This window comes from Mycetomoellerius zeteki, unplaced genomic scaffold (assembly GCF_001594055.1).
Source record: "Mycetomoellerius zeteki isolate Tzet28-1 unplaced genomic scaffold, Tzet1.0 scaffold265, whole genome shotgun sequence".
In the NCBI taxonomy this organism is placed as follows: Eukaryota; Metazoa; Arthropoda; class Insecta; order Hymenoptera; family Formicidae; genus Mycetomoellerius; species Mycetomoellerius zeteki.
This window is the reverse complement of record NW_017257244.1, coordinates 17,352-35,627: the sequence shown is the minus strand read 5'-3', so window position 1 is coordinate 35,627 and position 18,276 is coordinate 17,352. Positions and strand designations below refer to the sequence as shown.

Here is an 18,276-nt window from a genome sequence, read left to right as displayed (position 1 = left end):
TTAAGAGCATGTAAAATTATCATAAATTTTCATCAACTTCTTCATACGATACTTCTTCCAGCAATCAAATCCCTTCAACGAAGGAGACTTCTTCAGCGCGCAATCTATGCAATATACCATAAATTTCTTCTCCTCCTCTTTGCAAAACAATATATTAAACACCTCGGTCTGCAAAAAATTAAAAATTTGTTTTTAATGTTAAATAATATAATAGCATTTTGCAACAAATGCTTTAAATACATATTATGTAATGTAATATATTGAAAATGAGGAACATACTTTGCAATCTTGACAATAATGCGTTTTCTCCTTCTTGAGTTGGTTATCATATTGTATTTTTACACCTTTGTCTTTCAAAAATTCGAATATCAAATAATTGTATATCATTGTTTGCTTCAGGCAGTTCTTGATTAGATGGAACAGTTGCTGATCTAAGACTATAGTCTTGCGTGCCAACCTCCATGAAAGCTGCACCATCGGTACGATTGATTTGAATTTTTGCACCTTGTTCCATTCATAACGTTCTATCGCCAGCTCATATTGTCTAGCAGTAAACGGGCCAACATTCCACGCGACGTTATTGCACCAGCCGACCGCATACACCCAATGCACACAACCGACGTTCACCCACACGATATCGCTTGGTTTCTGATGGAATTTGTATACCGGAATATTATTCTTATGCAGAACGTCCAAATCTGGTGGCCACCAGCTATCACTTAAGTAATTGATGCCGTTTTGATTACAAAGCGAATGTATTACGCCCCAGTACTCGTGCGGCACCGCGAACCATTCGCAGTCGTCCGGTCCGACATTAATGTTGACGGAACAGAAATTATTGTTCTCTTGATGGCCAGGCGTTCTGCAGCCGGGTACCTAAAGACAATTGCATATATAAATTGAATCTCAATCAACTCCAATTGCAAATATATCGTTGGATATACTCTTTTCAACTTAAAATTATGTTATATCAAATGACATGATTTTACGATAAATTATATAAGAATTATAAGGATACAAATTATTATTATAATATAAATTATTTTGTACCTTCATATATAACTGAATGGTGTTCATCCCTAAGATATTATGACCCACGTGGGTAAGCATATTATTGTCCCAATTTACAACTCTAAGGAAGGGAGGCAACTTTGTTAATTCATTTAATTGCAGTTTCCACTTGTTCGCGTTTGATAAATCCACGTTGGTAGCAAATTTCACTGTTTCTGTTTTGAAACTTTTCTGTTTTACTTTATCCTTGGATATTTGATCGAGCTTGTCGGAAGTGGATACATTGCCATACGTATTTTCTTTATAATCATCCAGGATAGTTTGGGCTTGATAATTCGCATACTCTCTGATCGTCATAGAACTCATGTGATTGAAATATTTCCAGATTTTCTTTTTTTGATTTCTATCCCAATTCTCCTCAGAAGCGTACTTTACTTGTTCACGTATCTCTACTCTCTTGGAGGGATTTGTTTCGACCAGAGTCCCGGTCGAAAAACTGGTCAGATTAATCTTGAGCGCTTCCGTAAGACCATGTATCATAACAATGGGATGCGTCAGACAAAATTCCTGCAGCTTCGAATGGTATGCCTCCTCCATGTCATTTATATGATATCTCTTTATTTGCGGCGACAATTCTGCCTTTGTTAATTGCTGCTTGGGTGGGTCTAGTGGTAAACAATCGTTTACCAATGAACATTTTGGTACCTCGTTCATTCCAGCATCCTTACATGCTTTGAGAATCGTTGATGCGTCCATTGACAAGCTTATTTCTTGTTTCAGCTGCCTGTTTATTTAATTATCTTGAATAATTAAATAAAAACTATAAAGAGCAATAAATAAATTCTGTGAAATAAGAAATGAGTATGCTAACGACTAAGTACAAGTTTTTCACTATCGCTCACATGAACTGTAACTGTTTTGTTTATTAACACGTTCGATAATAAATTTGAAAGTTGAAGGACAAAGTGATACGAATAGAGAGGACATAGATTCAATAATATAATCATCCCCTCCTCTCCACATTAAAGCTTCTTGATTTATAGATACATTTTAAATATTCTATAGATAGACACTGATCATCAGATATCGTTTCTTATTTATTACCAAAATATTATCTTTTCATATGTGAAATTATTTTTAAGGCTCCTGAGTAGTCGCCACAGCCGTATTGAATCGTGACGTCAAAAACGAGGAATGACACGTTAATTTATGTTGCATGCCATTTGTAACTAAAGACAATTTGATTGCTTTAAAACATTTGTAAAAATGGACGAAAAATATACTTATCCCCTCTGACGGTCAGTAAATAATCGTAAAATGTGATAAAAGGCACATGTAAGTGAAAATAAACTACGCATGCGCATTGAATAAAAGCACTTCATGTGCCTTTTATCACTTTTTACGATTATTTACCGATTGTCAGGGAGGATAAACATAGTTTTCGTCCATTTTTACAAATGTTTTAAAGTAATCTCATCATTTTGTTTTATCCAAATTGTCTTTATTTATAAATGGCACGTAATAAAATTTAACGCGTCATTTCTCACTTCTGACGTCACGTTCAATATAGCTGTGATGACTATTCAGGGACCTTAACATCCAACAAATGAGGAAGATATTAATCCAAGTTATGTGAGACTTTAAAGGCTGTACGACACATGTATACAAAGAATTTTATCAGGACTCCGTAAAACAGAATTATGAAGATTTTCTTGAGTAACGAATAAATATGTATTTTTCTTAAACATGTTTCCAGCTTTCCCGAAATAATGGTGAAAGAGTAGACCTTGCACATGTTTTTACAAATACTTTTTATTAAACATTGCAAAGTGTGGTACATGGTATCACAACGTTGTTATACTCATTGCATATATGCGTTACGATTACACATTATACATTGGATTCACGAACACGAATATTTATACGGAGGAGCACAATACGTTCATTTTGCGATTCCGCTCACCATAACGCAGATCGTTACAATTTATCTCAGAACAATCTCTTCGCGAACACCATACTTATTTCGAAGAATTAATTCGCGAATCGTTATATGTTTGATAAATACAATGCTATTTGAACATTGTCCTAAGGATTTATTTTCCTAATACTCTACGTTCGCGAACAGTTTTATTAAATCTTCACAGCCAACGACTAAATTAAAAGTCCTCTCACATCCTCACGCCGTATTCGCATTCTTATTTAAAAATTACAACTGATGTAAGTTTCTTTTCGGGAGTATCGTAGATTTGACTTCACTCTACCGGAGAATTCGCAACAGTATTGTAACAATATCAGGAAGCTGATAAATATACCCTTTGCTCGAAAGTACAAATTAAAAATTGATAAATCCTCTTAAACCCGTCTTGTACATTGTCGCGTTGTAATGTTACATATCGTTAAGAATACGTGAGATTAAAACTCGCGGTCGCCCTCTGCTGCTACTACATTAAAAAATCAATCACATAGACATTGTAACACATTGTAACTTTTATTCATTATATGTATAACAATTAAAAATTATGAAAATGATTAAAAACGAAAAATCGTATGAATCTCTTTCTAAAGCGGAGACAACAGCTTTCGGTGATGCAAGAATCTATACGATTTTTCGCGTTTGGTGTGATAATTTGATACGATTGCAGCAAGGCAACAGGAGTCTTAAAATGTTACAATGTAAACAGTAAAACGGAGTTCCCCGCACTCCGCGTAAATAGTTTTGTACATAACGGCAAAGTCAATTCGCCGACTGCTGTAAATATCTAAATTTAATAATTTCGTAAGACGAAAAAATCCGATTACGTAACGTGATTCTATCTGTCGTCAAATCAATGCGGAATACCTTCAAATAGAATAGATTCGCGTAACGCGCAATAGAAATCAATCTATATAGGTTGTCCTGGATGCCAAGTCGATGTACAAATCTTACTGCGTATCTCTGACTAATTCTGAACTGATTTAGCTTCATCCCTACGTATATCGATTAAATACAGGTTCGATTCTTGCGCTATATCATTATTTCATCGACATATATTAATTATAATTTTCATATTTCGTAATTACTGTATGCGAGTCGCGCATAATCTGTAACAAGTTAGTATCTCACTAATTAATCTAAACTTTTAACAAATTCTTAATGGTGACGCTTAACGGTAAAAGAGAATACATTATTTACATACTAGGTATTATATTATATAAGAAAAACAAAGACATACGTTGATTTTTTTATATAATTGTACAATTGGCAAGCAAATGATGCATTCTCCATTAAGTCACTTTTAAGAATTCGGCAGATATCTTGAATAATTATATAGCAATAATTATTATATAATGTTATATATAGAGTATTACATAATAGAATATATATAATACATATATAAATATGTAATATAATTATTATCGTTATATAATTATTCAATGTATGTTTTATATAAGATATTAACGTGTAATGGATCACGCGAATCATTCTGTACACATCATGACTTTCATCACACATTCAGAGTACTATAATTAAAGCTCGCGAAGAAATATTCAACATATGGCATGATTTTTTCAAAATTAATCTATCTAGAGAAACCGATGAACGTGTATATATATCGGAAATATTTCCTGACTAAAATGTCCTTCGTCTTTTTCCGTTCTATTCTATTAAAAAGTGCACAGGAAGCACAACTGGTTCCTCAAAAATTCTACAGCAATTCCGATTATGAGCTCCTGTCGCGAGCTTCTGCCATCGGTTGCAGTATACAATCGCTTAGAAAGACTTCATCAAAATCGGCAGCACGTTATATCAGATATCAATTGATTCTTTGCAATTAATACGGTTCTTGGCACCCTTGTCGTTTTGGCTAGGTGAAGAACTTGTTAAATAATTAATTGAAACTTAAATATTAATTTACAACAGCAATAAATATATACTTAAAATATATATTTAAAATCACCGTGCGGCTGATTTTGAACTGATAACCGGAAAGGAATTGTACATTGAAAGTGATTGAGCGAGGTGAAACGAAACGGTCAATCGGCTATAAAGAAAGATTTTATAAGTGTCTGCCGACCAGACCGGGCAGGGCGACTCGTGTGTGCAGCGGTGGTCCCGGACTAACTTCTCCCATCATCATCACGGTCCCCAGCTGTCTCACAAAGTATTAAACACACATCAAGAATCGATTCCAGAACCATACCTTCTCTCACATGTAAGCCGTTTGACATTAATCGATTAATCGTTTATATTCAATCTGGCGCATCAGACAACTTTTACATACATCGCGTACATGAGCTGAGATTGTAATGTTATTTATAGAATTGGTTGATTGTGTCATCGAGATAGGCCTGGAATCTACTTCGAATCAAAACCCGGCTTCAAAGTGAATCTAACTGAGAGGCCAGAAAAAATAAAACTTGCCTAACGCTATTTACAAAAAATTGCAAGGTGCTAATTTGCCAGCAGAAAGCACATTATGTTTCAATTTTGTCGATTTCCTACTTGTATATACGTATGCAATTTATTCTTTATTATAAGAATAATCTGTTGATAAGTAATACTGCGTATTTTTATTTAAAAAAAAAAGAAAAAAAACGACAACAATCGACCAAGCAACGATCGTGGTTTCGTTGCCTAAAGTATCACGCCTGGAAACTACATTGCGTTTGCAATATTGACTTCGTTACCAAATTATAAGTAACAGTTACATTAATATAAAAGTAAATATACGAGCTCGTAATATTACTGCTAGAACTATCTTAGCGAGACTTAAAGGAATTAAATCTGATAAAAACTCCTTAATAACGTTAGTTTTTTTTTAAATTAACAATTCAGATTCAGGAAATATATCTTACATAATTAACGCTTAACAACTCAATATTTAAACATAGATACATGGACAGATCACCGGCAACAATTATATAAAACATATAATGTTGGGACCTTAAAATAAATCTTAAAACGCCAAAAATATCTTAAAAATATTATGTTCACAACTGCGATCTACGTGCAGAGCTCCTGACATTCGTCTGTGAATAAATAATATAAAAATATACAACTAAAAGGAGAAAACAACGTAAATTAAGATAGGTACGTGTGAAGTAGTATATTGCGGCATGCAAATATTAAACGGATAAGTATGCCGGCAGCGCGAGATGATTAATGCCAGAGATCCTTTAACATTAAAAAATTGACTGCATGCAAAAAAAAAAACGCTCGAGAATCACAGTCGGTAAAATAAGTATCCGCAATCTCATTCTTTCGAATAAAATTTTACAAAGAATTGAAATTAATGTTGCAATATTACAAACGATCTGTTCTGTCAAAAATATTGCATTTTCATGTAAAGTTATCTTAAAAAAGACGAGATGTATGAATACTCTTTTCCCCCACTGTGTCAGCTTATAAATGAACTTATGAAAATGAATATATAACTTTTTACAGTAAGGATTAAAAGATCACAGCAGCAATAGAGCCTCAATGCCTTTTCCGTCTTTACAGTTACAATCATCAATTCTTGCGCGATTAGAATTAATGAACACTGAAAATTATGTTTAATGCTCGATCGTTTGAGCCTCGCAAAAAATTTGGCAAACATTTCAGTGGTCAGAAAAGAAAGAATCCAGGAGTATTCACACGTGGTACTCGCGCGTTAGACCTCTGTTGAAACGTTCTGTTGAGATTAAGAAAGCATTGTTTTTTACTCAGTTTAATAAGTACTACGTACTCTCCAGGTCCCGAATTTTCTTCTCTAACATTCTCTGTGTACTACAAATAGAAGTATATTATACTTCAAAATATATATTATATATAATTAAAAAAAACAACACACACACAAACCGGCATATATCTTCGTTCTCATTAAAACTATACGTACATATTAATACTTTCGGAAAATCACCGCGTGTTATGACCTATTCGCAATTATTCAAAGAGAAGAATCTGTCTTTTGCCGTATAGATCTTAGGTACACATGGATCGTTCGTCGAGCGTTTTTCTGGCTACAACGTTCGTAACGGAATAAATCCCTCCATTCCGATGAGTCTGAGGTCTTCGTCATCGGAATTGGAATCATCACTGTCATCGTTTCTCTCTCTCTAGAAAAACCGATGAAAAAAAAGTACGGTCAAACGTGCGCTCCGCAAATGTATATGACTGTGATTTTTTTTCCCTCTGAAGAGAAGAAGAGAAAGACACACGAGCGAAAAAACAGGTCAGAGAAGCTTGTCATCTCTACGTACATTAAACATAATTTTCGAATCGAGTTTATAAATAAGAAATCTAATTCCATCGTTATGCAATGAATATCACACGCTATTGTCTATTCATTAATTCTCGTTATATGTCCACCATAGGCAATCATTGACTAGAATAGTTATATTTGCTACACAGTTATAAAATCATTTCGACAGAAAAGAAGTTACGAGTCATTCGTAACGGCGATTGGTTCATTAACATTTCACTATCTGTCACGCACGGTGTTATAAGATTGGGGCAGAGCAGAAAAAAGTCGGTTTGCATTAACAAGCATACGTACATTCCCCTTATTCTTAAGCAAGCAGGTTTGTTAAAAATTCACGGTGTATTTACAGTTATCATTGTCGTTTTCGAAATTGAGACATTGATTGCGATAGCAGCATAAAACTTGAGATTCCGCTATTTAATTGGTGACAAGTCATCATTAGAACTGTGTAATTATACAAAAGTATTTATTTGTAGATCTGATTTTTTCCATCTTTTGAAATTAATTACTAAACTCTAAATTCATTTCTCCTAGAGGTACCGTTTTATGAGTTACGCTGCTATCACATTCGAATTTTCGATTATCTCTGTTGCTGTTCCACTAGAAGGTTTGAACTCGGAAATCGAAAACAAGAGATATTATATCATCCAGATAAAATTAGTCTTACGTGCAATAGACATTCAAGCTTGTATTTTATATAAAAGAACGAAAGAAAGAAGAGACGATTATTAAAGTCGAATGTAAAGTGATCGTTTACGCGATTACATCTCTACGTATTGTCTGTATTACATATACAGTATAGAGAACATGCGTAGAAATATACAGTGTACACACACTAGCCGCAGGCTATTATTGTTTACACTCACAATCAAAATAAAGAATTAAAAAAAGAAATGAGATATGAGATTCATTTGTATGATGTATCAGTCATGTTCGTGGAAAACAAACATGAAACTTGTAACGAAATTGTATACAACTATGAACGAATGCGAATGTGAAGCAAATTACATGAGAATTAAGTAAATTGTAATTCCGCGTTTAACGCGAAATATGTATACAAGACTCTTCCATTCTCCCGCTTTTCCTTTCTTCAGCCTAAAAAGTTTAGATACACAAAAGGTGGTGGTGTTAGGATTGCTGTTAGTTCTACCTTCTGTGTAAATTGAGAATTACATAGGGCTCGTCCGGATTAGTGCCGACGTCTGTGCTGCTGTTGTTAGGCTGATAGCACGGATTAACAGTATAATTGAGATTAGGCTGATGGAAACTCACCGGCTGAACGCTGGTCCTGCGTCGTTCCATCTCGCGATCTTCCAAGCAGAAGTCCGAATCTGAATCGACCTTCCTTGCAACCTCGTCCTGTTGCAATGTCATTATATTATAGATGTAGTAAAATTATTTTCATTTATTCTATGATCTGATGTATTATGTTGTAACAATATACTATAATACAGACATCTAAGATGATATATAGTTATAATTGATGTTTTAAAATAAAGTTTTTAACACATATAACTCGAACGATACATTACCTGTGTCATTTGTTGCGTGGTTGTGAGAATTCTTGCTAGTGGACTACAGCAGACCGGCAACGTTTCTAATAACGTAGGCCTGGAATGCGTTAATAAGGGCTTCATGTATTTGGTATCGAAATCGCCCCAAATTCTTGCGAGCAACGCCTTTTCATTAGGTTTTGTGCCACCGATACCACCACTGCTACTGCCGCCGCCTGGTAACGATCCGTCCTGCATAGAATTATACTGTGAAATGTGAACAATGCATCAGTTATCCATCCTGTATGATTCTGCGAGTTTTCCTTTAATCTTTAAACAAAAGTATACCATTCCCATTTATTATTTATAAACATATATTTATTAACGCATTAAAATAAAATCGAAATAGATATACATATTTTTAATTCTTTTTAAACATAAAAGGATATAATAAAAGGATGTGATTAGTATATCAATATACTAATGTTATTAGTACATCAATATACTAATGACATCCTTATTAGATGTTCGGAGTTACCTTCATTTATTATTAGTTATGAAGAAATACATGCGTTCTTATTAATCATGATTCTGGTGTCACATATTAAACATGTCTGTGTAGGTATTGTTAATGTATATGGGGGAATGTAAGTGTTCTCCAGCTACTCTCCAACATACAGAATGGATAACAAAAACCATACTGGAAAAAATAACAAGAGGCACGTGCAGTTAACAAATTCGATCAAAAGCCTTAATAAAATAAATCTGCAATTTGCAATATGAGTAGAGGGATCGTATAAATCATATAATAGATTTACATTCACATGCTACAATAACAAAAAAAAATCAGTTTCAATGAAGATATCAAGCGACACTTGATGCATGCAGTTATTTTTACGAGAATTGCATGGTGCTGCATGAACTGTATGTACATATACAAGATGTTAAAAAAACCATTCAGTATTTATATGGTAAATAAACAAGGAAATTAAATCAAAACATTCAAAATCGTTTGTAAACACTGAGATAAATCTTCACGTCGCATACGACACGTAGAAGTCAATAAGTCAGTTATGATATTAACAAACAAAATTATTTATATCTCAGAAACGGTAGAATTTTCGACGTATGTTCACTAATGCTTTTTTATTCACAAGGGACGTCACCCAACTGTCCGGCACCGATTTGTTTCTCCGTGAAATATATTGTCAAATACAAAAAATTAAGAGACACATATTTTTTAATACGTGCGCTAACTCATGTTTAAGGGGTGAAACACTCCTTTAAAAAAAAAAAACAGTATTTCCATTTCGATGATATTTGGCTCGAAATAGAAATACTTTTTTTCAAAGGGGTGTTTCACCCCTTAAACATGAGTTAGCGCACGTATTAAAAAATACGTGTCTCTTAAATTTTTGTATTTGACAACATATTTCACGGAGAAACAAATCGATGCAGGACAGTTGGGTGACGTCCCGTCAGAATGATGTGTACTATCTACCATATAAATCCTCTGAATGGTTTCTTTTTAACATCGTACATAAAAGACAGCATGACTGAATGGTTTCTTTTTAACATCCTATATAAAAGACAGCATGACATTTGGAGAAAATGCGTCGCGCTATAATTTATCGCAATTCCAGTGACATTTTTGGTTAGTACTAGCAGAGATCTATACTCTATAATTATTTTTGAACAGAGTTTCGGCTGTAATTTTTCAATTTTGGTTTTTTAATATAAAACAAATGGGGAACTTTTTTTTATTTTTATAAGGAACTATATAAAAAATGCTACTAGAACTGTCCTTATTTCTTTCATTAATAAAATGTAGTGCTAATTTCACGGATACTCAAAAGTAGGATCTGTGAAGTTAACACAACACTCAATTAACATAAAAAAAATAATTTTAGCAATACTTTTCATAGTTCTGCAGTTCCTTATAAAAATAAAAAGAGTTCCGCATTTTTTATATCAAAAAGTCAAAATTGAAAATATGGCGTATTAACTTCGCAAATCTAGCATGATACTTCCCCTCCAAAGTACATAAAAAGATAAATATTTCCACTTTTAGCTACAGATCCCATTAGTATTACTCGGGTTCTACTAATATATGTAATTTGAAAATAAAGTTTCAACAATTATTAATTTCAATACACTTTAAATACAAAGAGTTAAAAAAAACATTTAGCATTTATATAGTAAGTGGTACACACCATATGATTGAGCTTTCAACTAAGTTCACTTTTTTACTCACAATCAGTATGGTGTATACTATCTACTATATATGCTGAATGATTTTTTAAAAATTAATATATATATTTATATTAATAGTTGTGTGTAAATAATAAATCGAACTGTGAGAGTGGGTGAGTCATCGAAATACACAGAAAAAAAAAGTTAAATCGTTTAAACTTTCAATTTGTCAAACAGGAAAATAGTGCGTCAAGTCAATCTTTAATTGTGATAACGTACCGGCGGACTTCTTCCCCTACGTATGTCCAGATCACCGTAGCCACCCTCGCCGCCAGACTATTAACATTGATAAATTAAATTGTCTTGTAAATCGCAACATTCGCGCGCGCGTTTTTTTAGCCGCGAATATTTACAATTCACTGTCGAATATTACAAAGTAATGTAATACGCATGCGAGTTCGCAGGATGTGAGGATTATATATTGATACAATTTCGGCAAAGCAATTTCGTACAAATGTTATTCGTGATTCAAACAATCACAAAACATTTTGCAGAACTTGAAGTAAGTAGATAGGTATACTTTTAACTATCAATTATGTTTTCATACAACTATGTAGCTATAATATCGAAAAATTGAGCTCACTGACATTGTATCGGTGTCAATACAATCGTTATAGCATTCAGTTCACTGTTAACTTCCTGAATCTATGATACTTCAGTACTACTTTTCATACTAAAAGAAAACTAGCAGGAGCATGGCAAAACAAAACTTTCTAAGCTTCAATTTTATAATTAACGAGAAGATCAGTACGCATTCCGATAGTGTCTAACAAATTGTACACCTGGGTAAAAGCAACATATCATAAAAAAAGATCATTGTATGAAACAATAAAACTTACATGCACAAATGCCTACACTTTTATATCTTTTTAAAGCAAACGCTCTTATACTCGTTTTAATATAGCGTACGTCGTTATATTTATTCTATCAATTATTATCATTATTGTCTAAATTATAAATAATGAATTATCTTACAGAGTATAAGAACACTGCTTTACACATGCAAAGTTGCTATATTGAGATAATCGTAAATCTTGCTATCAATCGTACTTAGCTATGTATAGTGTCGAAATTATACAATGCATGAACATATTAATATACATGTGTATATATGCAAACAGCCTACACAATGTCTCTATCCTGCATTACGTGATATTAATTCTTCTAGATAGTATAGAGAATACGATTGTCGAATAAAAAAACTCTGTCATACTTACACTGCGCGTTCCATTATGAGAAAGTCCTTCTATTTCCTCATCTACTCCAACTCTACAAAAGAAAAAAAAAACAGTTTAAGTGACAATGAAAAGCAGAATCAATTGTACTGATAACAAATCAAATGGAAACAAGGAACAACAAATTATTAATGTCAGAAAAAATTCGTTTGTTTTTTTTTGAATAAAATTCTAAAAAATTAATATTGAGTTACATTTAGGTGTTTTACTCACGGAATATTGAACCAGCTTAAAAATTGGGTTGTCGCGCCTCCTTGTAGAATAACCGTCAATATAACGATCAAGCTAGTTGTGGTCAACATAGCTTGCCTGGCGTCCGACACGGTGTTCCTGATGGCGAGAGCAAAGCTCATGGCGCCACGCAATCCTGCGAAGAACAGCATGTGCTGATAGTTTAACGATATCTTCGGCTTTCGTGCCAGATTTAGTATGAAGGATAACGGATAAACATTAGCCGCGCGACCTAGTAATGCGCATAGCTGTAAAGTATGTTAAGGATAAAGTATTTTATGAATTAAATTAAATAAATTGAATAGAATTTGCTTGATATCTACTTAAATGATATTTTTTCGACAGTCATGTTGTATACTGCGTTAAATTGAAACGATTTTCTTAGAGAATTCTTTTGGAATCAATCGGAAAAAATCAAATGAGTATCCAATGGGGTTGGTACAATCTCTGTAGATATATAATATAAGGATACAAATCCTGCGAAAATAAAGCCAGGATCAAAATGGTGTTTTGGGAAGGTAAACATCGAGACACCGATGTAACTAAATATGAAATTCTCGGCTAAGAAATTTAACAGCTCGAACAGTTGTTTCGTACGCTGGCGCGAGTCCAGACTCAGGTTGTTATACGTGTAATGAGCCTGGCATATTCCACAGAAGAGAACAGCAACCACGCCTAAAATTTCATAATAAAATCTGTTAGATTGATGCAAAAAATTTTTCTATTAGGTTTCATTTTTATAAATAAAGACATTAGTTCTAGTTTTTATCAAAAAGGGAATTAGAAAAAACTTCTTTCCGCATGGAAAAGCTGTTAAGTCAACGGTGACTACTTTTATTAATAGATGATTAATAACTGGTTTTTAAGAGAAAGATTTGTATTATTTTTTATTTCTGATGTCACAATATAACACATGCGAAAATATTATGAATTACCTGTAAGATCGGTAGCTTCGGCGATTAAAAATGTACTATATGACATTAAAACGAATAACGCCGACTCTAATAGAGGAAAGTCTCGAACTCTGGTGAACTTGGTCAATAACGCAGTGATGCATCCCATCGTAGCACCAATAAAGAGAGACAGACTAAATATTTCAACGAAGTCTCCGAACGCCTGGAAGAAAGCTACGGTTTCGAAACCGCCCGATCCCGATTGGTATCGTTCTGCGTAGTTCTGTATTGAGCTAAATTGAAATATCAGAATGTTTTCAATACTGTATTTATATTAAATATATGTATATCGCTAAGTTACACAGCTGTAATATATTGTTAAATAATTCCATGTAATGTCCACTTTTTATTGCAGAATTCATACACTGAGAAAAAAAGTCGAAATATTCGCAAATTACATGTGACATTTTCTTCGATATTTATTGATTATAAAAAAATTTGTCTACAGTGGCAAAATATATACATTTCTGTGAAATATATTTCATTAATTGCAAAAAAAAAAATAAAATAGATGGTTTATTTGCTAGAAATAAAATTTTATTTCACCGTTTAAATCTTTATTTTAATGAAATAGACATTATATTTCACGAATAAATTTTTAAATATCTTTTTCTCAGTAACGCAACTTCTTTGGCTATTTCGAATCGTCAATTTTTTCTGTTGCAAGAATTTCTTTGCAGAAAGAATCGATGGCTAAAGTACTATACTCAAAAATCAGGAAAAATAAAGTAGGATTGATTCTGCAAAATTTCTGCATACTAACCCACTAAGTACAATAGCGACCGCATCGTTCAATACACTCTCGCCGAATACCAAAGCATATAGATTAACGTCTACATGTAGGTCGTTGAAGATGGATATTATTGTCAGAGGATCCGTAGGCGATATTAGAGCGCCAAAGTATAGAGTATCCAGAAACGTGAACGATGTGGAGAGATGTGGTATCAATTGTACAAAGGCATACATCAGAGCTCTATACAGATAATACGGTATCAACTCATTAAAATAAAATTTACAAATCGTTAAAAGAAAATAAACTATTTTTAGTTATAAGTGGCAAGACAAGAAATAGATAAGCTCGGTCAAAGTACGAGCTATGCAAAGTAAGATCCGCAATACTTTCTGTAAATATATTTTATTTGTTGCTAAGAGTCTGATAACAGCCGTACATAAACATGCAATAATTAAAAAATAATTAAGTATGAAATATATACAGGGTGTTTCCAAATTAAATGGCAAAACTTCGGGAGCGTGTAGAGGAGTAAAAAACTAAGAAAAAAAGTCCTATAGACATATGCTCGTTTTTGCTCCGTTTCAGAGAAATCGAAAAAAAATGTTTACATTTCTTGCCATATCTAGCACCGACATATTTGATTACATTTTCCACTTTCTGTTATGAATTTGTCAGTCGCTCTTTGAAAGCCTTTAACAGTAGATGAATTTTGTCTTTTGCAATATGCCGCGTACGTATTCTAATAGTGAATATGCTGATATGGTTTTTGTATACGGTTTCTGCAACGGTAATGCTTTAAAGGCGGTGCGAGAATATGCACGACGATTTCCAAACAGAAGAGTGCCAAACCGAAGAGTGTTTATGTTGACATTTAATAGATTGCGAGAGACTGGAACATTTTCAATTCGACAAGAAAACAACCGATTTCAAGCAGCGTTACGAAGAGATTTGCAGGCAGGGAATCGTATTTTACAACATTTTGACAATCATCCTGAGACCAGCGTTCGGAATGCGTCGGCTGTATTGGGAGTGTCACCACAAACAATTTGGCGAACTGTAAAAGGAGATAATCGCTATCCCTACCACATTCAAAAAGTGCAAAATTTATTACCTCAAGATCATTGGAACAGATTGAACTTTTGTAACTGGTACCTTCAGACATGCCACAATGATATTTTATTTCCATCTAAAATAATGTGGTCAGATGAGGCAACATTTACCAGAGGTGGAATAATTAATCAAAGGAATTATGATATATGGGCTCATCAAAATCCCAGGTCTGTTAGAGAATACAAATTTCAGCAAGAGTTTTCTGTTAATGTCTGGCTTGGAATTTGGAACGACGTTTTAGTGGGACCGTTTTTTTTACCTGCAAGATTAAATGGGGACCGTTTTCTAAATTTCTTGGAGAATGAATTTTCTGACTATTTAGAAAACATCCCATTACAACAACGTACTGAAATGTGGTTTCAATTAGATGGATGCCCTGCTCATTACAGCAGAGTCGCTAGAACCTGGTTAGATAGAAAATTCCCACAACGATGGATTGGACGTGGAGGAGCAGTACATTGGGCAACTCGTTCGCCCGACTTAACGCCATTAGATTTCTATGCATGGGGTACTCTGAAGCAAGAAGTTTATTCTTCGCCTATTCAATCAGAGCAACATTTGAGAAATCGTATCGTAGCTGCAGCGAACAGAATATCGCAAGAACAGTGCCTGGCTGCTACAAGAGCCGTGTTTGACAGATGCAATGCTTGTATTGCTGCAAGAGGTGCACATTTCGAACAAAATCTTCATTAAAAAGTTTATAAATAAAATAATTAAAATAATAAATTAAATATATTTTTTTCTTTTTTCGTGATTTCCTGCGAAACAAAGCAAAAAGGAGCATATGTCTATAGGACTTTTTTTCTTAGTTTTTTACTCCTCTACACGCTCCCGAAGTTTTGCCATTTAATTTGGAAACACCCTGTATATCAATAACAATACAAAATCTATAATAACAGACATATAAATTAATATTTTTTTCTCAAGATTACCACAATAAAATAATATTAAAGGAAAAGCTTACCCAATAACAAAAGCTGATATAGAGGTTCCTATCAAAGCATACATGAGAATCGCACCTAAATTTCTGAAGAAGTATCTCTGTAAGAATTCGATTATCAAAGAATTATAAATAGGAATCACATTATATATATCCCATTATTATGTTCTTTGTTTCCAACAAAGAAATAAACAGATCAATATACTTACACGCTTCAAACTATATCCAGCATGGAAGATAATGGGAGGCAATATGATATTAAAAAATATTTCAGGATCAAAAGTCGCCTGCAACAACCATTATATCCATTAAATAAACTGTTTTAAAAGCAAAATGACTTCAAGTTTAATGTAACAATTATCTAGGGTTATTTAAAAATCAATAAACAACCTAATTAGCTAAGTCCATTGAAAACAAATTTTGTCAAAAGCTTGCTCCAAATTTTATATAAAAAAAAGGCACCAAATGTGATGCAAATTTTTGTATTCAATGTCAGCAAATTGGTGGCAGATATACAACAAAAACTGCTGACATAATATGAGAACAATTTGGCAAAAATATGCAAAGCCTGATGACAAGCTGACAACAAGAATCGACTAAAAACAAAGCCAATCAAAGATTTGCTCGCTTTTGTTGCCAATTTATTGTTTAATACGCCGGTCTTATTAGCAAAACATGAACTTATTGCTGGTATATATGGTACTGGATTTGTCATCAACTCTGAGCGAGTTTGATGCCAACATGGCAACAATTTGCTATCAATTTGTTTGCTGAAAATTTTCTTTAGACAAATGATGTAACCTATCATCTCACGAAGGACTCAAGTCACCTTCAAATCGATTTCATTATCTTCCTTGTAAATTTCGCCACGAAACGAGTATGCAAATGTTTTGTTCTTTACGACACCGCCACCCTTGTCTTCTGGGAAACGTAACCACAGTGTATCTGGTGGTACAGACTGATTGTATTTGCTGGAATTATCTGGAACCACCGGCATATGTAAAATAGTGCTGCTCGTCGTGAAACCATAACGTATAATTGCTCCTATGATTAAGCCTGTAACAAACAATTTTATCTTAAATAAATACAATTATTTTGCAGTTTTATCCAAAATAAACAAAATTATCTAACGTGTTATCAGCAGCAATAATTAAAATTGTATCTAAGAATGTGTTTTAATGATGTACTTAATTTCATTTCAAATTCCAAAATAAGAATAATATGAGCTACGAAATCATTCACAAATCTTTATTATAAAAGTCTTGAAAATTAAGACAGTTCAAATTTTATTTATTCTTATGAAACTAAAATTAACTTATCCAAATATTTAAGAACAATAATAAAATACATATCCATATAAGATCTTCTAAGAAGCTTATTATTTCACAATTGTTTTATAAAAACTTCACAGACGTTAATCTCATAAAATGTTTTTCTATCATTAAATCATATCGTTAGATTATCAATAATATTATAATCACCGACTTCCATAACTAGACTCTCATTTCGATTATTTTACAAAAAAAGTCTGTAATAATAATTATTTTCTACAGTTAATTTATACATGGCATAAAAGGAAAAATAACTTTAAAGAAAAAAATTGAAAGTTGAGACAGGGATTTCGTAACGTAAGTATACGAGTTAAGTAAATGTGTAAAATTTGCATGTTGTTATTCCATAAATAGACGAAGGTTCAGTGAAAGAACGTGACACGTGCCCTTGATGATGCATACTTGTGCAATTTGCTCATGTCATATTTACACTCGTGTATTAACAAAAAAAAAAGAAAGGGCTGAAAATTGTCGATAGCAGACGACTCTCACCGTAGATGACAGCCAGACCAGTTTCATGGAGGAACCTCAAGCGGCGGTGCTTGAACATCCATATCGTTAAAACGGTTAAAATCAATAGGAACGTGTAGAGCAGGAGATTGAGACTGTCGAGCCGGTGCAACAGTTGAGCCTTGGCGTCCAATTTGATGTCCGTCGCCGCGCCATTGCATAGTTTCAGGAGAAAAGTACACAAAACTCCTAGGAGCAGAAAACGTACGCCGCCATTCGCCGCCATCTTCGACCAACGTCGGGCGACATCCG

General features: G+C 33.5%; 2 protein-coding genes across 8 annotated transcripts; both read right to left on the bottom strand.

The window, feature by feature from the left end:
* On the bottom strand, window positions 1-1,767 carry LOC108723988 (histone demethylase UTY). Its single transcript, XM_018450070.1, has 3 exons — window positions 1,051-1,767; window positions 280-876; window positions 1-168 (listed from the first exon to the last, which is right to left on the bottom strand). The coding sequence occupies exons 1-3, from the start codon at window positions 1,765-1,767 to the stop codon at window positions 1-3; spliced, it is 1,482 nt and encodes a 493-aa protein (XP_018305572.1).
* Window positions 1,768-4,456: 2,689 nt separating this feature from the next.
* Nhe3 (Na[+]/H[+] hydrogen exchanger 3) lies at window positions 4,457-18,276 on the bottom strand. Of its 7 annotated transcripts, none has more exons than XM_018450110.1 (13): window positions 18,007-18,276; window positions 17,013-17,239; window positions 16,393-16,470; window positions 16,208-16,284; window positions 14,164-14,373; window positions 13,383-13,633; window positions 12,920-13,122; window positions 12,430-12,695; window positions 12,199-12,250; window positions 11,201-11,257; window positions 8,768-8,995; window positions 8,508-8,594; window positions 4,457-5,141 (listed from the first exon to the last, which is right to left on the bottom strand). In XM_018450110.1, the coding sequence occupies exons 1-13, from the start codon at window positions 18,248-18,250 to the stop codon at window positions 5,049-5,051; spliced, it is 2,073 nt and encodes a 690-aa protein (XP_018305612.1). In that variant the 5' UTR covers window positions 18,251-18,276; the 3' UTR covers window positions 4,457-5,048. The 7 variants fall into 7 exon arrangements, with proteins under 7 accessions (XP_018305612.1, XP_018305615.1, XP_018305611.1 ...); XM_018450113.1 differs by lacking the exon at window positions 4,457-5,141 and adding an exon at window positions 5,936-6,021; XM_018450109.1 differs by lacking the exon at window positions 4,457-5,141 and adding an exon at window positions 6,028-7,089.